A 24120-nucleotide genomic window follows, 5' to 3' on the forward strand; every position below is an offset into this window, starting at 1 on the left:
TTCATTCCAGCCGCTTTACAGTCAGCTGCAGAGAAGAGCTCTTTTCTCATGTCTTATTCATAACTCAACTGAAAGGACTGTTGCGGCATTCTATTTACCAGCAGCTCATTTGCTTTGCTGTGACCTTTCACTCTATCACACCATAGCCTATTGAGCAAAACGTGAAACTCTCCTTCCTAATGTGAGTGTGAAATGCTTTATTTCCTGACTCAAAAAAAACAAAAAAAACCTTGGTGCTTTTGGTAGTGTAAAATGATTGGAACACCGTTGTCTTGACAGTAACAGTAAGATTAATTGTATCACTTTGTGTTGCAGGAGGATGTATTCATCGTGACAGCTATTGATTTTGGTCCTCTGAAGAAGCTTCGGATCCGTCACGACAACACACGGTCGTATTCATCGTGGTATCTGGATCGTGTGGAGATAGTGGACAAAAAGGATGATACGACGTGGGTGAAACTAGATTTTTTTTCAGTGATTTACGTTTTTAATCTGAGCTGGTTTGTGGGCTTTTAGGTACTACTTCCCGTCTAACCGCTAGCTGGCCGTGAATAGTTAGGCCAGATAGCGAGAGAGCTGGTTCCTGGTGATGAGGCCTTCATGAAGAAAGATGAGGACGAAGAGGGAGGCGGCGCCACTCTGGGGCTTGAGCAGAAAGGAAACTCATTTATGGCCAATGTACATTGACTATTTTTAACATTTTTGATAAGTCAATGTTTATTAATAAATGTACTGAATGAGAATGTGTGTAAAAATTGTGGTTGTGTCATTTTGTGCTGCTCAGTGAAGGACTATGAATAAATGCGTCAGAAAAGGTGCATTTATTGTCAGCATTTTAGGTGTTTTATTTGAAAAACATAGAAAAAGATCATATACAAGACAATAAATAAAAAAGAGACAGAACAGTTTGGGTTAAGCTATGCAACTTTTGCATTGTCATTAGTAATAAATACAGTACAAAATCCACCCAGAGTGAATCTAAAGGTTCTTTTTTTTTTCTCCACAATATTCATCACTGATCAATGTTATTCTTCATTATGATTTAGCTATTGCTTTCATATTATTGATGATACATATTTCTACTTCTCTATAAAATACTCAAGATCATAAAACATTGCCCGGTTACAGCAAAACAGCAGTGTGTTGTACAAAGATGGCCACTTCCCTTTTTCACTGGCAGGTTAATAATAATAATCATAATCCACATTGTTTTTGTTGTTTTCTCGTTGTTGTTTACTGTCAGCAGCAAAGAAAGTAATATTCAAGAAGGTATACAGCATCATATGAAAGACATCTAAACAGAGCTACTCCCACATACACATAGGAAAACCTGAGAAGGACATGCATTGAAAAAGCTTGTGCTTTCAAAGTTCTACTGTTTCATCGGCTGGACTTCATTTTATACTATGGCTACGCTCCACTTGGCTTGGGAGCAACACACACGGGGGGGGGGGGGGGGTACACTGTGGCGGGTGCGCGGCCTAAGAGCACACAATTAGTCGTTCAGAAATGCTAAACAAAAAAAGAGAAATCAACAATAATAATAAATAGTCAAGACCAGCCAGCCAGCTTCATTCAATTCCAATACTTAGTTTTCCCTTTTTTTTTAGTCTCCAAAAGAATTAGAAGTATTGAGAGGAAAAGCACACTGAAAAGTTAGCTTATTATATCCACACTCCATTTATATTTGTGTATTTTTTTGTATTTTTTTTTTTTAATATATATTTGTTGATAATGGCTCAAGTTAGCATGTTAAGTAAGTAAGATACAATCCCCAACCCCCCCACCCCCCCTGCAAATACACCAAGCAAAACAGCCAGCAATACAAAGGGCAACACGTGGCCTCTGGATCCCGATATGAATGTCAGCAATGCGGAGTCAAAAAACGATTGATTACGAAGCAGCATCGTATGGCGCAAAAAGCGATTACTACGACAAAACGCGTCTCCGATCAAAAGCGGGGAGGCTAAAGGGAATTTCATCTACATCAACAGCACCATGCTGGCTTCAAAAGTGTTCCATGTTTAATTTCTTTCCTTTTTTTTGTGGGGGGAGAAGAGAAATAATAATAAAATCATAATCACAGACGGCATGCAGAAGCATCCCCACCAACCCAATGCATAATGAGGTATTCTTTTTTTTGTCATATTTTTTTGTCTTATTTTAAATAAATATATCCATTAAATTGCAAAGTTATGAGACATTAAATATTCCACCACGATAGCTAGCTAGCTACAGTTAGTAATAAATAATGATTGTTAAATACTTAAGGCATCTTTAAATCACAGCATTCTATGTGAACTAGCAGAACCTCCCGTTATTTCAGCACTTTTTTTGTGTGTGTAGTTTTTGTTTTGTTTAGTTTTTGGGATGGAGGTCTCACATGAGAGGAAAAGAAAAACACAATCAAGTTATTCTCCGATAATGACCAAGCAGAGCTAGCACCACGCTGACGATAAAAACAACGACGACGACGCCAAATTTGATGAGAAGAAAGTCAGTATTCTGGGGGGGGCGTAATATTATATTTATATTTAAATATTAAAAATATTTTTTTTAATTACGTTTTTTTTTAATTATTACAAGAACTTCATGTTACAAGACAAAAACTACAGGGTGTCCCAAAAGTCACTATACACTTTCTTTTTTTTATTTTGTTTCAGTTTCTTTTTGACCGATGTTGACGCCATTAATATTAGACCGCTTAGGCTTTGCAGTTTATCTAAGCATATCATCGCATAGATCGCCAAATGACATTGGAGGAGTGTTGCAAAATTGCCGCCCGCCAAGAGGTTTTTCCATCCCCGACTGCATTTCATCTGCAATTTGTGAAGTTTCATGGCTGTTGCACTGCTCCAACACGTAGTACAATTCATGCAATTCATGGCAAGTTTCTCAAAACAGGATCCGTTCTTCACAAAATACACAACGGAAGGTCTGTAACTAGCATCACTGACCCCGAACTGCTAGAGCAGGCGTGTGCGCACAGTCAGTGAAAGTATCCGGAGAGCTGCACTGGAACTTAGCATCAACTAAAGTTTGAATCCGCGGATGGTTCAAGATTGCTAAAGCTTTACCTTTACAGATGCATTGAGCATCATAAACTTCTGCTTTTAAGTCTTTGAACAACTTGAAGGCGGTACGGGTAAAGCTAGAATCAGCCGAATCGAGCTTTTGTTGATGTTGAGTTTCAACGCATGCCTCTTGGTAGACTTCTCCTGGCTTTGCGCGAACACCTGCTCAAGAAGTTCGGTGTTTTCATCAGAGGTAGTAGCGGCAGGTTTTCCGCTGTGTGGTTTGTCAATAACCGATCCTTACATGAATAGTATAAATTGTACTACGCATTGGAGCAGTGCGACGGCCATAAAGCTTCACAAAGTGGCAATGAACTTCTCGCCTGGTGGCAACGCTGCTCCAATGTCGATTGGCGAAATTATTACAAAAACTGCAAACCCGAACCTGTTAAATAAAAAATGTATTAAAAAAAAATAAAGCCCTAATTTGGACTTTTTTTCCTGTTACCTTACAGTATGGTTTTAATATCATATAATATTACTACTTTTTCCACTTTATTTTTCAAAACGTGACATATTATTATTTATTATCACAACTTTATTTCCATACAATGACTTTTTTCCACCTCTTAATTCACATTACTTTCACTATTTTTTTTTTTTTTACTTTGTAATTCCAGCGTGGCCCTAACACTTTTTGGTAAAAACAACACACAGGGAAGCATGAAAATATTTGGAATCAAACCGAGACGCAAATCCCTAAGACAAGAAGAACCCACACACACCACCAAAACAGACTGAAAAAACAAACAAAACAAAAACAGGCAACTCCATATGATAGTGCATTCACAAAAAAACACAAGCTACAGAACAATAAATATGTTTTGTCTTTTTTGCAGCATTGCAGCTATTTCTCTTCACTGTGTTAATGCGGACATGGACCGGGTGTTTTAGTACCATGTCCAAATTGGCATGTGAACTAAAAAAAAAAACGTTTGAAAAAATTATAATTTTTTAAAAAAGTACTACATGGCAAGACAACTGAAATCAAATAAAACAATGTTAAAGAACAATTGTTTGGTTGTCTTTTCAAAATGGATGGCTTGTAATCCCTTTCATCCTAATCTACATGCGTCTCACTCGTTCATTCACTCACTCACTCACTCACTCACTCACTCACACACACTCACACATGCAGGCTATTACAGTCTAACCATGAAGGAAGTGAGCTTGCAAACAAACACAGGCAAACTAGTGTTTTGTTTTGTTTCCCCTGTAACACCACTTGCATGTGATTGGGCGCAACTGAAACAGACTGAAAGGGAAATTAAAATCATGACAAAAATAATAATAATAATCCAAAATGTCATATGTGCTTGTTCGGTAGGCAATAAGGTTCTGAGAAATGTCACTCATCTCGAGGCAAGATGGCTATCACACACGGTCCAAGGTCGGCGTCCGAGTGCATCAAACAGGATTTGGGGAGGGGGGGGGGGACACACACACGGGGGTCTCTGTGTCTACTTTGCAGCAGTACGACCACAATGAGCACGACACAGCTTACAAGCCTGGCACACATGTATGCACACCTGATGATGGAGGGCAAGTGGGGGTGGGAGGGGGGTGTCACAGGGGGGCGTCCGCTGCCCCCGCCACCCGGTACGGCACAACACACACTTCACTGGAAGCCATGCCTGCAGTTAGCCGCGTTAGCGTGGATGGCGTCTACAGTGTTTCCCCCCACTATATCATTCATTTCATTTGCATCCCCGTTATAGCTATACATCGTGGATTTTGTTTTTTGTTTGGGGGGGGGGGGGGGGGGGGGGGGCGGGGGGCGTTTTACAGTCAAGTGTGAATTTAGAGTGCCGGGCTTTTAGTGAAGTGCTGCAACACGCCAGGCAGCACTGAGATCTGATGGAAGAGATGCAGCGACGTTAAGAGCAAGAACAACTACAGTAATATTCTTTGTTCCCACAGAGAAGAGATGCTTACACACAGGTGTCAAACTCGCGGCTCCGGGGGCCAGATTCGGCCCGCTAAATCAGTTTTTGTGGCCCGCAAAAACAAATCATGTGCGTCGACTTCGTTTCTTGCTAAAATACCAGAAATTCTCTTCACTTTTAATACTGATGTGATATTGCAAGCATTTTTTTGTTACCAATTCCCTTTTCAAAGTAAACTCAATAATAGTAGAATAAACAACTTTTTACTGGCTTCTGATTTCAGAAGTGACTAACCATCAATTTTTTTGTGTATATCTTATAATATGTTGCGATCATACATTTATATGTGTGTACAGTCATAATGGCCGGCAACAAAAATGAGTTTGACACTCCTGGCTTAAAAGTATTGTTGTATGGCTCTGTTTGTATGTGTTGCTGCTCTGTGTGTGTTAAAGTAGCAGTTGTTTGAAGGGTTATAATTACTGTAACATCTCTGCTAATTTGCATTAGCCCGCCGTCTATGGAATTTTGTATTATATGACTTTCGTTAGGCGGCACGGTGTAGGACTGGTTAGAGCATCTGCCTCACAGTTCTGAGGACCGGGGTTCAATCCCCGGCCCCGCCAGTGTGGAGTTTGCATGTTCTCCCCTTGCCTGTGTGGGTTTTGTCCAGGCACTCCGGTTTCCTCCCACATCCCAAAAACATGCATTGTAGGTTGATTGAAGACTCTAAATTGCCCGTAGGTGTGAATGTGAGTACGAATGCTTGTTTGTGTATGTGTGCCCTGCGATTGGCTGGCAACCAGTTCAGGGTGTACCCTGCGCCTCCTGCCCGATGATAGCTGGTACAGGCTCCAGCACTCCCGCGACCCTTGTGTGGATAAGCGGCTCAGAAAATTGATGGATGGATGGATGGACTTCCGTTAGACGAAATTATATAATTTGGTTGAACGTTTTGGTGGTTAAATATCGAATTTTTAATTCTCATTTTTCAGTTTAATGTGTCTGTTTTACAGCAAAGTTCAACTGGGAGTTCCAAATGAAGCTTGAAGCAAGCACGCTGGCCCTCTGATTTGGAGAACTGTGCGAGCGAGTCTTCTTTTCATTTCCTCAAAGTAACGTTATACGATAGTCTCCCTTTTCTGAACGGCGAGAGCGTGAGAACAGGTGCCAAGGAATTTTTTTAAAAGTGTGTTGTAATAAGTTGAAATGTAACAGGGGTAAAACTATATAAAAAGTATTTTTTCTATGGTCTCTCTATATGACGGATTTGCACCTATCAGGGGTGGATCTGAAACATATCCCCTGCGATAAACGGGGGCTCACTGTAAATCCATAAGAAGCATAACATAGAAGGGGGCGGGGGTTGTCCACAATTTTTGGCCTTTGTACATACAACGCACGCTATGAGCCCTCCCCCCCTGCCTGGTTTTCTAAAGGTGGGTTATCTGTCACACAAACTCTCAAGTTGCTACACAACACTGTTACTCGGTAAATACTCAATCAGTACTATAGCACACCACAAGCATTGGGCTACATACCAATCATGCTTTTGTGTAATGTTCTATACAGATGTGCTTGTGTGTGTGTGTGTGTGTGTGTGTGTGTGTGTGTGTGTGTGTGTGTGTGTGTGTGTGTGTGTAAGGGGCTGGGGGGTTCACACAGCATGACTCAGCACATCTATCTATGGCCGTTCTTGCCATTTTCTAGTACATCCACTTAGTCAGCCCAGTCTTCAAAAATGTGTCCACCACATCCCTGCTTGTGTTCTGCATGTGTCTGTGTGTGTGCTTTTTTTTATCCTACCCTGCCACCCCCCAAAAGAGGGGGAGCGAGGAGGCCCCCCCAGTCAAATCCCCCTGAAGGGGAGCGAGTGGAGGATTGTGGGATGTGAGACTGCAGGTGGCGGGAACCGCCATCAACTGTCGGGGTTGAGCTGGGTTTCAATGTCCACTCTGCAGATGGGGCACTTCCGGCTGGTTGCCAGCCACTGGTCCACGCACCCTTGGTGGAACAGGTGCATGCAGGGTAATCTCCTAAACACATACACACAGAGGAGACAGTTCAGTGAAACAATACACGGCGGTACCTTGACTTACAAGTTTATTTCATTCTGTGACCAGGCTCTTAACTCAAAACACATGTCGCTAAAGTAATCTTTCCCCATTGAAATGAATGGAAACTGTATTAAACAATTCCAACCGGAAAAAACAACAACAACACTAACACTAGATATTTTTGTTATGTGTTTTAATATGAAAAAACAGCAATCCATAGTATTGTACTATATAAATACATGCAGTCATACTGCAAAATAATGAAATAGAATGTAAGTGCATTGTGATTTCATGCTTTAATTCACCAGACAATGTGCTGCTCTTTCTGGTGTGCACGCCTTGGACGCCAGGGGGCAGTACAATAAACACATGGATACAACATTTGATGGTGGAACACGAAGACCAAGCTCCAGTAATTTCAATTGTATTTCGCACAGCATAAAGAATATATGCCTTTGGGTATTGTTATATTCACTGTCTGCATGTGTTGCTGCACCAGTTGTGTTCAAATATGCATTGTTTAAAGGTTTATAACTAGGGCGACATTGATGCTAGTTTCATTAGCTTGTCTATGGCATTTTGTATTGTGCGTTAACATTAAGCTAGCTGACCGTCATAAGACAACTTTGAAGCGCATAATTCTCCTTGTTTTACGTTTAGTTGTACTGTAAAAACTTTAAATGGGAGTGAAAAGAGATAAGTTTTAAATAGTTTTAACCCTCCCTCATTTCAAATAGTCACGTCGTGAAGCCTTAGTGGCATAAGAGATGTTCAGGGCCAGAAGAGGGACACAAGATATCCAGGCCCAAATGGTTTTCTCCATAAATAATCTGAAGGTGAAATCAAACACAGCAAGCGCAACTGGTTCCAATGTAGTTACAATGCTAAAACCAATTAGGGATTCACAATTTGGCTGCAAACAGCACAGGGCACACACAAAAAAAAATAGAAAAAAAAAAAATATATATCCAACAGCACATGCAGGGAAATTTAAAACAGATGGTTCCAACTAGGTGGAATACTAAGACTAATTGTTTTGTTGTGACGTATTTATTGGAGGCATTAGGAATTTCACAGAGTGCAAGAAATCTAGAAATCTAACGGTGATTCAGAAGTAATCCATTTTATACTGCATGCTGCAGAATTTGAACGTGAAGAAATGTAACGGGAAAAGTCTGAACATTCCCTATGTTTTATTTTGTCTTGTTTTTTTTTCTTGTCTAAGTTTAACTGTACGGGACTAATTTCTCAAAAGTAATTTCTTCTTTGGATAAAGCCTCCATTGTGGGAAGATGTTTGATTTAGTAAGCTCTGCTATCCAAAATAATTTTTTTATTGATAGAACTAGAAAAACACAGATGACAGTAATGCTTATATTGAGAGGGACTGAAAATAAATTCTCAATACAAATAACTGTCCTTCCCTTCCTGAAGCATATTGAAGAATTTTATCTTTTTCTTTATGGTCAGGACCTTCCTCTGGCTTCCATAGGCTGATTACCAAACGCCTTTGAAGATTCAAGCCACTTGAGGGCCATATATTGACTTTTTATCAAAGTTGACATTTTTCCAACAATGTACAGTATTTATATTAAAGCACAAACCTGTAAAAACAGATTTTAAAAACTACTGCTATATAAACTGTAGCTATCCAAACTAGCGTGCCACGAACGACGACATAAGGTAAATTGAAGGAAGTTTATTCTTGGGGGGGTAACTGTTTCAAAGCTTTTTTCAAAGCAACATTCCAAAATGGGGAGAGAAAAAAAAACAAATGCAAAACTAAGGCCACTGTGCTGCATACATTTTTACATTACTCTGATTTCTGTCTTTTTACTGCACTACAAGCTTATCTCATCTACTCACGCCAACTTATATTCCTTGCTTGTTATCTGTTACATTCATGAATGTTATTTTGAGATTTATTACGTAAAAAAACACAAAAAAAGCATGCAAATGTGTGTCTGTGTGTGTATGTTCTGGTACCTGACATCCTCTCCGTCCTCCAGCATGGACAAACAGATGGTGCACTTCTCATCGGTGTCCAACTCCTCGTCGTCCAGACACATCTTCAGGTCCTGCGGGAATCTCTGCAACATCGATACAAGCTCTTCATTACTTCAGTGTGTGTGTGTGTGTGTGTGTGTGTGTGTGTGTGTGCATGTGTGTGCATGTGTGTTAGCCTATGCCAGTATGAGCTAAGTATGCTTTGAAGGAGAAGGGGGGGAAAAAAAGTTGGAAATGATGTCTTCTCTCAGAGAGTGAGCCAAATGATGTGACACTCTTCTCCAAGTATTTGGGTCACGTTCGCTGTATATACTTATTAAAATTCACTGGAGTGACTCATCTTTCGCGGTGATATGGTGAAGTCGCCACGCTGGTCTCACTTAATTTGCTGCTAGAAATGAGTTTGACCTTTGAACTCACTTCCACACAGTAAGCTTACCTTCTTGTACTTGTGGGGGAAAGTGAATCTCTCGATGGTGGTCTGGACGGCGCCACGGTTCACGTTGCCAAGTCGATCCTCCAGCTGCAAAAGTTCCTGTTTTAAACAAACAGAACACATGAGGCACAGGAGGAGAATTTGCAAATGTGATCAATTTCTGCCAAGATGGGCTGTAGGAGGATGTAAAAGTGGTTATGTTACATTGTGAAGCATTGGAGGCCTAAAGGATTTTCAGGACCAGCAGAGAGTGCAAGAAAGTCAGACCCACCTGGCCCGTTGCCTAAATGGACCGCAGGAGAAATCTGGTTTTGAATCAGAGGTTTTTGTTACAGGATGCTACTGAATTTGAAAGTGAAGAGAGTCAAGGGGAAAGTCTGCACATTCTTTCTGTTCTATTTTGACATTTTTTGTGTCTAACAGGGTTTGATTTAATTGTAAGTGACTGTTGGAATAATGTCTGCTATGGATAAGAATTCCTTTGTTGAAAAAAATGGTTAGTAAGGTCAGCCATAAGACAGTATTTTCCAAATAAGAATACAGAGGCCCCCTGCTATTTCTGGGGGACAGGGACTAGGCTGGACAGCAAATAGTGAAAATCCACAACCATTATCATTGCAATGAAAAATATATATATATTTTTAAATTGTTTATAACAAAAAAAAAAAAAAAAAAAAAAAAGATTATTGAATAAGCAGAGATAAATTGCCAATAAGCATTTTTGGGGTGGGTTCAACCCCCCCCCAAACAAAAAGGGGGAAAAAAAGAAAAAACAAATTCTTAATTGGAAAGGAATTTGAAAAAAATGAAACAAAATTGAAAAAAACAAACCTGCCAATAGGTGAATCTGTGGGTGCCGAACCGCGAGTATGCGAGGGTCCACTGTATAAATAATTTTTAAGAAAAGACTCGAAAAAAAAAATTACCACCCAAAAATATTTACCAAAAAATTTATTTCCAGTACTTTCCTTATTTGTTTATTTACCCAAGAAATGTGACTTCCATTATACAATTAGCTATGGATGAAAAAAATGGAAAGCTTTTACTGTGTCCTCACACCTGAAATAAAAGCTCCTTTGAATATGACGTTAAGTTTGAGCGAAAAACGGACCGATTACTAAATTAATCAGTTTGACAATAGTCAAATCTGAGTTTGCAGACTCCTGGGAAGTCCACGTACAAAAATGAAAATCATATATGTTGTACTGTCTTTATTTATTTTACTTTTAATCTGAAATGAAGTAATGTTTGTTAAAATTAATAATAAAATAACAAATTCAGAACATTTGAAGCTGCATGGTTGTCACTGGTGTAGTGGTACACTCGCCTGACTTTGGTGCAGGCAGCGTGGGTTCAGTTCCCACTCAGTGACGGTGTGAATGTGAGTGCGAATGGTAGTCCGTGTCTATATGTGCCTGTGACTGACTGGCGACCAGTTCAGGGTGTAGTCCGCCTTTTGCCCGAAGTCAGCTGGGATAGGCTCCAGCGTCCCGCGACCCTAACCAGGATAAGCGGTGTTGAAAATGGATGGATGGATGGGTTGTCACTGGACCGCAGGTACATGACAAAAGAAATGCTTTCAATCCAACTCAGGCACAATGTCGTCAGATCGATTTAAAACAAACAACCCCCCTCTCATTACTTTTAATTCTAATTAATTAGCATCACCCACCTCGTAGCTCTCCCTGACGGCAGACGCGTGGCGTGAGGGGTTGAGACTCTGCAGCGCCAGCAGGTGCAGCTGAGGGTACGGGTAGTTGCGGATCTCGTGAACGACCTGGAAGAGGATGGATAAAAGAGGACGGCGTCAGCCCCTGAGGATCGCAGCAGACGACCGGCCGCGTGTCCAGATGATGAATCGTCCAGCGACACCCCAGGAGGGGGTCTGTCCTGATCCAGACGTGATTGCGACTTACCACTTGCGTTGAGGCATTGTTCCTGGGGAAGTGGTGCATCCTGGGAGAGGTCAGGTAGTGCTGATAGTGCTGCGGCAGTGGGTGGATGTGGTACTGGTGTGGCGGGAGTCCTGCGTCCACACTTAGATCCCTAGGCAGAAAAAAAACTCCCTTTATGCTCTGTGGTGAGATCTTATGTACAGAGGTACCTTGATTTACAAGTTGAATTCGTTCCATGACTAAATTCATAACTCATTTTATTTCAAATTAATTGAAATGCCATTAAATCAAAAAATATTTGATTAAAAAATATAGTATTTTTGTGCAAAATGGTGTCACAAGCCGAGATTCGAACTCCAAAGCTTAATCCTGTGTGGCAGACGTGCTTACCACTAACCACCATGTTGCCCCAGTTGCACACTAGCCTAAGAAATAATACAATAGTTGTTTTTCTGCACAGCTGCCACCAAAACTGCTTCCATACAGATATGTGAAAAATCCCATCAGCTACCACAATATGAATCATTTGATACGCTTTCACACCGGGTGGTATTCACAGAGGAGAAGACATGCTGATTCTGGAATGTTTATAATGTTACTTTTTTTAACAGAGTCGTTTGAGCTTTGAACAAAAGGCTAAGATGTTCACGCTAGTGTGGTCACTGGTTTCTGTCAGCAGTCCCAAACCAGTACCAGGTTACACAGAGAGACTGAACGAAAAATATTTTATTGAGCATCAATGTCTGAAAGAAGTTCATTCATTCACCTTCCGTTCCGCTTATCTTCACCAGGGTCGCGGGCGTGCTGGAGCCTATCCCAGCAATCTTCAAGTGAGAGGCGGGCTACACCCTGAATTGGTCGCCAGCCAATCGCAGGGCACATAGAAACAAACAACCATTCACGCACAAATTCACACCTAAGGGCAATTTAGAGTCTTCAATCAACCTACCATGCATGTTTTTGGGATGTGGGAGGAAACCGGAGTGCCCGGAGAAAACCCACACAGGCACGGGGAGAACATGCAAACTCCACACAGGCGGGGCCGGGATTTGAACACCCGTCCTCAGAACTGATGTGCTAACCAGTCGTCCACCGTGCCACCGTCTGAAAGAAGTTTTTTTTTTTGTAAATCAGGTCCACCTATGACTCCGTACACATCTCAAAGTGTCCGTCGCAAGCATGTGAGTAAGTAAAAAATAAGGCCACAAGCTGGCAAAACTGAACTTTTTAGCTTTTTAGAAATGAGGAAAAGTCCAAATTATGATCCACAGACTACAACTTCCAAGGAAAAAGAAGGCTGCATTTAGGAGAGAAAATCAGTGGTACTTCTTACAGTAAAACATGTGACAGCAGGCCCGCAAATGAGGCAATAAAGCCTTCAAAATTGCTCCCCCCCCCCCCCCCCCCCAAAAAAAAACCTGAATACCTCGCTTCCATTTTCAACATCCTTATCCTTATGAAGCAGGATTTTCTTCAATGAAGGTGACCAAAACAAAATTACTGAACATAAGTAATACATTGTGTCCAATTACCCATAAATGGGACAAGCTCGTTGAAGAGAAATTAGCGTAATTATAATAGCTACATTCAGCGTAATGGTGAGCTGTATTTTTTAATAAATTGCTTCTATGCCGGCCCCTCAAAATGTTGCCTTACATGAATACAGTCTGTGGCACACACACACAAAAAAAAGGGTTGAAGAATATTAAGCCAGCTCGGTGAAATAGTGGTTAGAACGTCTACATCACAGGCGAAACGTTTTGGGTTCCAATCTCTGGCTTCTTGCCATATTCCCAAAAGAAGCTTGTTAGGGTTATTCAAGACTAAATTGTCAAAAGGTGTGAATGGCTTCGCTCACCCGCAACCCGAATGAGGACAAGTGCTATCTAAAATGGATGGAAGTATGAGATTATGCATTCCCAAAGATAAGAATGCTCATTTTTAGACTGAGAAATGTTTGCTGGATTTCATATTAATATTTTTTTGAAATGAAACTGCGGCAACTTAAAAGTGTCTCGAGTGCAAATTCTGCTGCTAACATTTCATGTCTCTAGGTTAAACCTCAGAAAACTCATTACTACCCATTAATGTTACAACTCCCATGAGGTATACGGGCTGTTTACTGCTCATTTTTGCTGTTCAAAGGAACTTGATCTTTGTCCTCATTTCCTTGAATAAAACTCAAGTACAAACATGTTCTAATAGCACCTAATTTAGGATAATCACATTTTGCCAGTTCAAACGAAACAGCGGGTTTGTGGACTTTTTACAAGGGCTTCATGCAGGCGTGTTTCCTACCAGTCTGTTCCCTCAGCCAAGTAGCGAGGCTGCTGCACCACCGGCTGTGGTGGGACGTGCAGAGGCGGCGCAAACTCATAGCCTGGACGCAGTCTGTGGGGCTGGTGAGGGACCCTCTCTGATGTGCGTCTACTGACACAAATAGGGAGACTTGTTTTATAAGGAAGTCAGAAATGTATATGGTTTCCCACAGCAAACATTGTTAAGATCTGAATGAATGAGGAAGACCCTGGCGAGACATATGAAGACATTTAATGGAACGGAATCACAACTCACATTCACCACACCTACGGACAATTTAAAGTCTGAAATAAAGCTCATGTGTATGTTTTGGGAAATAGAAAACTTTAGTGTCTGAGTCAGGATTCAAATCCAGAAGCAACAGACCACTTTATACAGGGCAAGGAACCATATTTGGTACCTTAAGTCTAAATGGATGCCATACACTTCACGAGAACCAAGTGACTTCTCATATCGGCAAGAAACAGTCATGATAACAATCAAAAGGTTATTATAAATATACGGTATTTATATTATACCAGTATCACATATTTATCAAAAATAATGGCAATAAATATAAAAGATGATTTTAATGATTCACTATTAACTACACATAAATCATTTATTGTTTTATTTAATGCTCTACAGTCATTTTGGTGGATTGTATTTATTTATTAATAAATTACCATTGTCATAGCATATTTCCATGAGTGCCCTTTAAATGACAAATGTATTTATTTATTTATTCATTCTTTATTTATCCATGCAAGGCAATTGAGAACAGATTGTCAATGCCGACCTGAGTGCAGACAGCAGGTCCTGAAGGTGCTGTTAATGTAATCTGTTTTAATTACAGTATTAAATTATCATTGCCTGACCAGCCAGGTGAATGGATAATTATGATCCTCACTTACATGTGAAGCACATTTGATCGCCATTAAGTGCACGTACAGCTGTACAGTCTATAACTGCGGTATTGAAAATTCTGTTAAATTTGCTCAGGTGTTACTCACAGGCATACCAGAAACAATTATATTATATAAACAGATTATATTAATAATTGGCAAGAAGAAGTGCGCATCTGTGACTTTGATTCAGCTATTGTGTTTTGTTCTCATGATACGTATTGTACAAGTGTACCTAATATTGTGGTCGGGGCACTTGTGTAAGTTGGGGTGGGGAGGCAGTACCTGTTGGGCGGCAGGATGTGTCGGTGCTGGGCCTCGAGGATCTGCTGCTGGAGGAGGTATTGCTGGTGTAATGCCTGAGGTAGGAAGGGAGGGGCGGGGATGTCCTGGAACTGGGGGGCGGGCATGGGGTTGAGGGATGGGTGGTGTAGCGGGGGTCCGTGCTGGTGGCCGGGCGGGGCCAGGTGGGGGTTGATGCCCGACTGCGGCTGGCCCGGGTGGGGCATGGGGAAGTCCATGGGCAGCGGGGCCTGGGGGCCTAGCTGGAAGTGCCGGCAAGAGGTAGCATGGCTGTGCTGCTGCTGCTGTTGCCGAGTGAAATGGGATCCTGGGGGCGGAGAAGCAGAACACGTCAGGCACGCCAACACCAAAAACAAGTGGGAATTAATTGTGGGTGAAATGTGGTGTCACGATATATGTATGCGTGCGTGTTGACATAGCATGTTAATGAAGCCCTACCTCATACCTACGGTGACAAAATGCTTCTGTGGGGGTGGGACAATGATGGATACCACAAGTGTCACCGAAACCAAACACCAAAATGAGCTCCGTAAATGCGCGAGCCGCCATTTCGGGATCCTTTCCTGCTCTTGGAAGCGGACGAAGCACTGAACTACAGTGGAACCTCAGCATTCTCACTATTGATCGTACAAAATGTACTATACAGTGCTGCCTTGAGATACGAATGACCCGACTTGCGACAGGCATATATTTTTTATCTCAGCGAAGAACAACTAATATTACTGCGGCTTTCTGAGGAGTAACCGTCACCATGTACGTACTATACATGTATGTGCTATATACTGCCCCAGGTGGTCAAGGCACACACACCAGAAGGAACAGCACAATGTCTATTGAATTGAAGCAAAACATTTGGCAAAAACTGTTTTAATTCTTTATATTATACTCAATATTGTCATTACTGTATCTTTTTATAGAGTACAATATTATTTATCTTAATTTAAAAAACATTAACAAAATGTTTGTTTTGGGGGGGTCAGCGGGGTGGGGTTGGAACAGATTAATGGCATTTCTATATACAGTAGTTCAAGGGGGAAATAGGAATTGTGATTAAAGTATTTTGAGTTACGAACCTGGTCACAGAAGAAATTAAAATCGTATATCAAGGCTTCACTGTATTTGTAGTTTAAACTGTAACTATCTAACAAACTATGATGCCAAAACACTTAAAATTATTTTAACTCATTTTACAAAATCACCCTTAAAAATTAAGTCATTATCTGTTTTTTGATTTGGGGGAGAAAAAAATAATAACAAATTCACCAGATGTGCATGTTCACAGTACACGCACATGCAGCAAAGACTAACTTCTTCCGACAACCCAAGCTAAACCTAACTCCTCCCCAACATACAAAGATCTTAATACAGTCGAGATGAATGCCAAATTACGACACTTCTATTAGCAAGGTCTTTGACGCCATCTTGGGCCGTGAGGAAAAAGCACAAAAAAAGGTGAATAGGAGCTTTTGGGCAAACAGCTAAAGATTGGTGCCACAGAAATAAAAGGGAAATTTAAATTTGTGACTAATTAACAGCGAATAGGCAGGGTTCACTGTACGTTATAGCATGTTTCTGTGGTTAAGCAACACAACTTGGTCGATAATTAACAGTGATTCAGTACACGCATAGCACATGACTATTCAGGCTATTCAGTATGAATAAATCCACAAGAACAAAAGAATGGAACATACACTAAAAGTGAGCTTAATTATTGCATCATCAAAAGGTGAGTAGACAAGACACCGATTTTGCGTTATTTTTTTTATTTTTTTTACTTCATGACAGCTAATAAATGTTGGAAAGAGTTCGAGAGATGATTTGCATTAGCTCTTACAGGAAAAACAGTTCTGAAATCCAAGCCGCAAATTGACCATCCTTCCGGAAAGTATCGTATTTGCCCTTAAAGGTTCCACTGTAATTTCACTATTTTTTACGTTACTTCATACATGCATCATATTTGATATTAGCGTTTACTGCTTATCCCTATTTGCGCCCTTGCCACAACATTCAGTTACTTAGAAATAACTTGTTTTTTTTCTTTTTAATATGAACTTGTCCCAACCACAACTATTTGGCAAGCGGCGTACACGGGCAGTCGAGACACAGCAAGCTTTTCTTGTGCAGCCGTGTGTTTTTAACGCATCACATGTGTTTTGAAAGGCTTTTTGTGGAAAGAACATTATTTGTGGCGTCCATTTGGCAAAGCTGAATTTTCCACAAAGACAATAACATGGTTCTCTTATTTATTTTTTAAAATGGCTAGTCTGCATCGCAGTTTCTGGAACTCAGTGAGGAAATCAAAACGAACGTGTCAAAGGGCTGAGGGCTCGTAACTGCAGCCAGGCAGCAGACAGGAAGTGACCTTGCGAGGTCAAGTTTAAGGTGGGGGGGCGGGGGGGGGGGGGGGGGGGGGCGCAGAGGACATTTTAGGAGGGGGTGTGACAGCCACCACGAATGAGAGCAGATAGGCTGGTACGGGCGCTGTGATGGAGGAAGCGTGGAGAATCATCTATCTTTTGTCACAGCAGGAGAGGAGGTGGGTGAGAGTGGAGGGAGGTGGGACGAGGGACGGGGGGAGGAGGGGTGTAGAGGGAGTACAATAAATGGAAATCAGCAAGAAGCACACTGAAGGTTAGGAAAAACACTATATCCTTTATTGAAAAATATTAGTAAATTGTGTTTTTCTTTCGATTTTTTTTTCTTGTAGTAATAGTATAAAAATCCATGCAACCAAAAATAAACCACATAGACTGAAGGCAAGGCCCACCATGCTCCGTATAGGGTTAAATAAAGGAACAAAAGCAGCATCCAATGAGCTACAGCACATGATTCAAGTACAGCAGGGTAACATCTTTACTACAGAAAGATTACATTGGATTCTCACAGGTCAATGTAGTGAAACCAAAAACAAAATTAAAAGAAATATATGAATCATAAAATGTGACCATGCATTGGAAAAAAAGTACTATAAAGAGAGACCACAACCAAACAATAGACACGTTATACTAATAGAGAATCTCTTTTAGCAGTGCAGGAAAATATAGGCATCCCTGTGAAATGGATAGCATTTTGGCCTTATGTTAGTTAGTGGGGGGATTTTGGAAAGTGATGAACCACCAGTGAGCATATTTTGCCTGCTGATACAGTGGAACCTCCAAAGTCAAAACGCTGCCTTTAAAGCTTGAAAATTGAGTTTTTCCAGAGGAAAAATTCTGACTGTCATAATAGATTTAACTGTTTTAGAGCACCTGACTAGACCACTAACCGTGCATGTGTTTTGCATTTTCCTTTGGCCTCTTTACAACATTCAATGCAGAAAATACTTGCTGTCTCCAAGCGCTTTTGTCGAGCTTTAGCAAGCTTTTCAGTGTCGTCATAGTTGGAGATGATCGGCGGTGGCCATTTGCTGGTTTTATGAAGCCATGTTTAGCGTCATGACTGGTTTATGTATGTTAAAGTAGAACTGTTTCAAGGTTTATAACTACCGTAACATCGATGCAAATTTTCATTCGCCTGTCTATAGCTTTTCGCATTATATGTTAGTATTAACCTAACGCACTTTTCTTAGATGAAATTATATGGTTTGGTTGAACATTTAGGTGTTTAAATGTACAATGGTTAATTGTTTTGTTTCGCATCAGTTTTACAATAAACTAATTGGTTGATTGGTTGGTTTGTTTCTACCTTCTGATTTGTGTTCCAATTCGCTTACTAATGGGTGTTGTTTTTTTCATGCTTTAAATTAATGGTTCAATTTGGAATTTAAAAGAAAAATTTGTGTGTGAGGTGACTTATCTTTCTTCATTGAAAAGGGTATTTTGTTGTTTTTGGCGTATAATGTTAGACTTGTTTTTATAGTCGTATGATAGTAAAAGCTCAAACGTTACTCAAAACTGTACATGCCTGTATATTTATTGAAAGTTTAATGATGTCGGAAGTCCGTCCTCGGTTTACAACATACGACGTTTCAAGGCTTCAAGCGACACTAGTTTGCGCAGCGCCGTAATACTTGGTCACGTGACACAAGAAGGCACACTCAGTTATCGCTTTACTAACTGTTGTTTAGCTGATTGTTTTAAATGTATGGCCTACAAGTGTTTTTCAAACAAATCCATCCATTTTCCGTGCCGCTTATCCGCACTGAGGTCACGGGCGTGGCCCAGCTATCTTTGGGCGAGAGGCGGGGTACTCTGAACTGGTCGCCAGCCAATCGAAGGGCACATATTAACAAACAAACCATTCACACTCACATTCACACCAACGGGCAATTTAGAGTCCTCAATTAACCTACCATGCATGTTTTTGGGATGTGGGAAGAAACCGGAGTACCCGGAGAAAACCCATGCAGGCACGGGGAGAACATACAAACTCCCCACAAGCGAGGCCAAACTTGGATCCTCAGAAATGTGAGGCAGATGTGCTAACCAGTCACCCACCATGCTGCCTTTACTAGTATTTACTATAATTGTGATTTTTAGGTAAGGGATAGACAACAACACATTCTGACTTACAGGTTGCGTTATCGTTATAGGAACGGAATTTCGGACTGCCTGTATTACTACTATGGACTGTTTAACTTCTGGCATGACAGTTAAGGCTAAAAATGTTACTTACAAGGCATGTACAGTGAATAAAAGTATTTATGATGGTGACATTTGGAGTCACGGAACAGAGTGCGCTCAACCTTCGAGGTGCCACTGCATTCTATACATTATTGTTTTGGAGCCTGTTAAAAAGAGAAGTAGGGCGAGCAGCCCTCACAAGTCAGTGTGATTCAGAGATTTGTTTTTGCAAAAGAGGGAACAAAAGGACTACACAAAATGGAGACAGTTGTGGCATGTTGTCGTGTGCAGGTGCAGTGTACCTTCATTCCATTCATTACCAGCAGAAACTCCAAAGTCCAGCCACCCAAAAGGGGTACAATATTCAAACTGATCTTTCTGGAACAATACGCCTTCAAAATTCAAACCATAATCCTACTTTTTCATTTAGACCATATGAGTGTATAAACATATTTGCCATCAGAGAGTAAGTAGTTTTACTTGATTTAATTTTTTTTTATATGGTCAACAATCCTAATACAAGCACAGTGTTCCCCCACTATATTGCGCTGAATCGTCTGCACTCCCCACAATTATCGTAGCTTTCTAAGCGATCATTTATGGGTTTTAAAGTACACGAGCAAGACTGAATTTAGAGTTGCCCGCTGTCAGTGTAGTACCATGTTGTGCCGCAAAATGCCAGGCAGAACTGAGGTCTGCTGAGATGTAGCCTAATTAAGTCCAAGAAGAAGCGGCAGAGAAGGTCCCCAACTAATCTCCAGTCAGTCCAATAGTGCAGAGAGAATATTTACATCTGCTCTGGTTTTATCTGCTGCTGCTCCATCTGTGTTAACCTACCAGTAGGTTAAAGGTTTCTAATTTCCGTTACATCAAGCCTAATTTTCATTAGGCGTTTCACATCAAACGACAGCATTATGCTAGCAGACTTTGGTTGGACTAAATGATATGGCTTGGTTGAACATTTTAGTGCTTACATATATATTAAATTCAGTTTTTTGTCAGTTTTACAGTAAACTTCAACTTGGAGTAACAATAAGACAGAAGCAAGACCACTTTGCATCTTATTTGGAGAACAGGGTATGCACGAACAGGCACTAGGAATAATTTAAAAGTGTGTTTTAAACACATGAGAGGAGTAAAATTATTTTTTAAAAACATTTATTTATCGCGAAGATTTGTGGTTTTTGGAACATACCCCCGTGATGAACTGAGGTTCATTGTATGAGTGTATGACATTTGGATTGTTAAATATTACTTAAAGGTCAGTTATCACCATACTTAGTTTTTGACTTGTATCTATATTTATGGCCAGAAAGTGTTTTACATACAAATTGTTACTAACTGTGACGTCACCACTGTGTTCGCATAGGTTAGTGATAGACTACATTTATGATAGGGATAGTTTGATCTTGGAACAAATGTATTCAATTTAAATAATTTTCAATGGGAGATAATTATCAAGAAATTAGAATAACCCATCACAGAAGGGCTCGTGTTGGACTTTGGATGTTCCGTTGCACAGCGAAACACTGATTTCGCCGTCCAAATTGTCACATGAGAACATGTACACTGCACCTTGAGTGAAGAGAAAGGAGGATGAGCCAAATTCTGGTGTTCAACGATGCGAGTGCAGCCGCTTTTGAGATCATGCAAAAATGTATCCACTTGACAGGAATTTACAGCATGTTGTCTATCAAAAGACTGGATGGGAGGTACACAATGACATTCCATTAAAAAGGGAGCTACATGTCCACTCGGGTGCTACAGCAAAAATTTGACAGAAACAAAAGACAAAAAGGTGCTCTGCTCTAAGATGTTAGCTATGTTTTTTTTTTTTGTTTTTTTTTTAGTTAGCTTGACATGGTTGGAATACATCTTGAAGGGAGGAGGAAGAGGAAGAGGAGAGGGGGAGGGGGTGCTTTTTTTTGTTTGTTTTTTAATACCAATGTCGTCTTCGGATGGAAAGAGGAAATGAAGAAGGGGTTCACAATACAGCTAAATGCAGAGAACAGGCAGAGGCCACGCCACACCACACAGCAGCAGATGATCATTAGCTACACAATGGGGGGACGACAAAGATCTGATAAATGCAGAATGTAGAGCCAGCCTCCATACTATGAAACAGGGAAATAAGAACAGAAATAAAAGCACAATGAAATCACTGATGCCACTGTTGTCAAATTAATGTTACACTGTAGCTTCGTGTGATGATTTCTTTTTTTTTTTTTTTTTTTTTTTAGCCGCTCGCTCGCGTCAAAGAAAAATGCAAAGCTACTAAGGAAAATAAACAGCTGATGATTTGCAGCAAATTGGGTTTTAAATGTTTTTCGGAGCCAATTCTCTTCCTATCGATTATCACTTTAGTCCATCTACGTGAATAGTCATAAATAATCGCTGTGGCGAAAGCAGATGATCTTCAAATGACATCATCCAGGCACAGATAAACTGACTGACTGGCTGGTGGCTGGGGAAGGCTACGGCTATTTTGCGGTATTTTTACGGTGCGAACACACCACCGCGTGTAAAAATAGAAAGTGCGCATTGCAATGCAACCCAATTAACATCAGCGAAAATGGATGGAACAAGCTGATGTGTTGTGTACGGGAATGTTGCGAGGACACAACAGCCGGTGCTCGCTGAATCCTTTGTGACAATTGATTCCGCTTCAGGACGTAGCCAGCCCCTACACGGGTCAGTTAGCTTATCTCGAGTGGTCGTATCTGGACGTTAACCAGGGCCAAATACAGCCGCCAGATATCCGTCATTCGGTGGTTTACGGTCATCTGCGAACAAAGCAAAAACGTCAAAAGCAATTTGGCGACGAATTTGAGCGGAAACGACGAGCTAGCCGACGCGAGCTAAGCCAGCGGCTAAGTTGAGCGCTAACTAGCCAACAGCTGCAGTGAATATTAAGATAAACAGGGCACATGTTTTAGTGGGGGCTACAAACAACCTACCACCTACCTCTGTTTCTTACTGAGCCGAATACGGGGAGAACCAGGTATCCGACATGCACTAACACCATCCTGGGATCCTTAGCTTACGACTCCGCTGGGTTATTTGGAGAGAGAGAGAGAGTGCGGTCGTAGTAGTAGCCCATGCGGATCTACATTCAGGCGGCTGGGCTGGCTAGCCGAGCAACCGAAGCGTCTGTCTCGCTGACTGACTGCCTGCCTACACTACTGTATTGTAATGGAGCTCCGTCTATGTCGATCTTCGGTGGACTCGAGACGCTCGACTGCCTGGGGATAACTGACAAAAGCAGACGTGTCTTTCCGCGGAGCCGGCGAAGGGGGCGCTGTTTCCCCGCGGCGTGACCTCGACGGACCTACAATTGGCATTACGAAGAACCCAGTGTCCAGGTCGCCAAGACTTTTTATTTTCTACCTAAATGTTCTCTAGTAATAATATAAGAATAACAATAATGCTAATAATAACAGTATTCATAATAAGCATAATAAGAATATGTATAATCCTAATATATTATTATTTTATAATAATAATAATAGTATTAATAATGATAATATTTTTTGTCATTCAGACTTATTTTTTCCTACCTATAATAATAATATACATGTTTTATTGGATTATTATTATTATCATTAATTGTAATCATTTCATCATTCATACTTTTGGTAAATATTTATTTTACCTATAATAATACTAATGACATAATAAATCATATAGTTCACATACATGCATTATTATTATTATTGTGATTATTTGTAATATTTTTTATCATTCAGACTAATGTTTTACCTTTACAGTTTTAACTAAATATAATAATAATAATAATAATAGTATTATTATAATAATCATAATAATATTTTTGTCATTTAGACTTATTTATTTTTTCCTACATATAATAATAATATACACGTTTTATTGTGTTATTATTATTGCAATCATTTCATCATTCATACTTTTGGAAAATCTTAATTTTACCTATATATAATAATTATTATAATAAATATGATATAATATAGTTCACATACATGCATTATTATTGTGATTATTTGTAATATTTTTTATCATTCAGACTTTTCATTCATTTTTACCTAAATATAATAATAATAATATGGAGTTTGCATGTTCTCCTCGTGTCTGCATGGGTTTTCTATGGGTAGTCCGGTTTCCTCCTAAATCCCCCAAAACATGCATGGTAGGTTAATTGAAGACTCTAAATTGCCCATAGGTGAATTTTATTGCATTGTAATTGGTGCAAATTCACCAGTTGTCCAGTACATTTTTAACCTAAGCCTCAGTCTGGAAAAGGTCCCAGCCTTGTGGAAGACTTCCTGTGTGGTACTGGTTCCCAAAACAGCCCATCATAGTGAGACAGGACACTACAGAGCTAATGAAGACAATGAAGAGGCTCGGCCTCGGCCATCTGCGCTCACAGGTTATCTCACTCGAGCCGCTGCAGTTCCCCTATTGACCTGGTGTTGGAGTGGGTGACGCCATCATGTCGGGACCTGTCTCACCTGGAGTTCCCCAGGAGCACTTTGAGTGATGTTTTTTTTTTTTTTTTTTTGCCTTCTGCAGGGCTTTCAGCACCGTCAGACCATCACTGCTTCGGGAGATGATGGAGGAGGCAGGTGTGAAATTTTTTTTGACAGATATGGTAGTCTGCAGCACAGGTGGCCCTCAAGGTACAGTTCTCTTCCCATTCATTTTCAATCCTCTATACCAGGGGTG

General features: G+C 40.6%; 1 protein-coding gene across 3 annotated transcripts; it reads right to left on the reverse strand.

The window, feature by feature from the left end:
- Positions 1-806: 806 nt before the first annotated feature.
- ark2cb (arkadia (RNF111) C-terminal like ring finger ubiquitin ligase 2Cb) lies at positions 807-22703 on the reverse strand. 3 transcript variants are annotated; one of them, XM_061671952.1, is made up of 8 exons: positions 22387-22703; positions 14843-15167; positions 13653-13781; positions 11376-11505; positions 11132-11236; positions 9463-9546; positions 9003-9106; positions 807-6996 (listed from the first exon to the last, which is right to left on the reverse strand). In XM_061671952.1, exons 1-8 carry the CDS (start codon positions 22445-22447, stop codon positions 6879-6881), a joined length of 1056 nt encoding a protein of 351 aa, XP_061527936.1. In that variant the 5' UTR covers positions 22448-22703; the 3' UTR covers positions 807-6878. The 3 variants fall into 3 exon arrangements, 2 of the variants coding, with proteins under 2 accessions (XP_061527936.1, XP_061527935.1); XM_061671951.1 differs by having other exon boundaries at positions 9463-9558; XR_009768271.1 differs by lacking the exons at positions 807-6996; positions 9003-9106; positions 9463-9546; ... (2 more) ...; positions 13653-13781; positions 14843-15167 and adding an exon at positions 21283-21536.
- Positions 22704-24120: the final 1417 nt, after the last annotated feature.

The sequence above is a fragment of the Phycodurus eques genome, chromosome 3 (assembly GCF_024500275.1).
Source record: "Phycodurus eques isolate BA_2022a chromosome 3, UOR_Pequ_1.1, whole genome shotgun sequence".
NCBI lineage: Eukaryota > Metazoa > Chordata > Actinopteri > Syngnathiformes > Syngnathidae > Phycodurus > Phycodurus eques.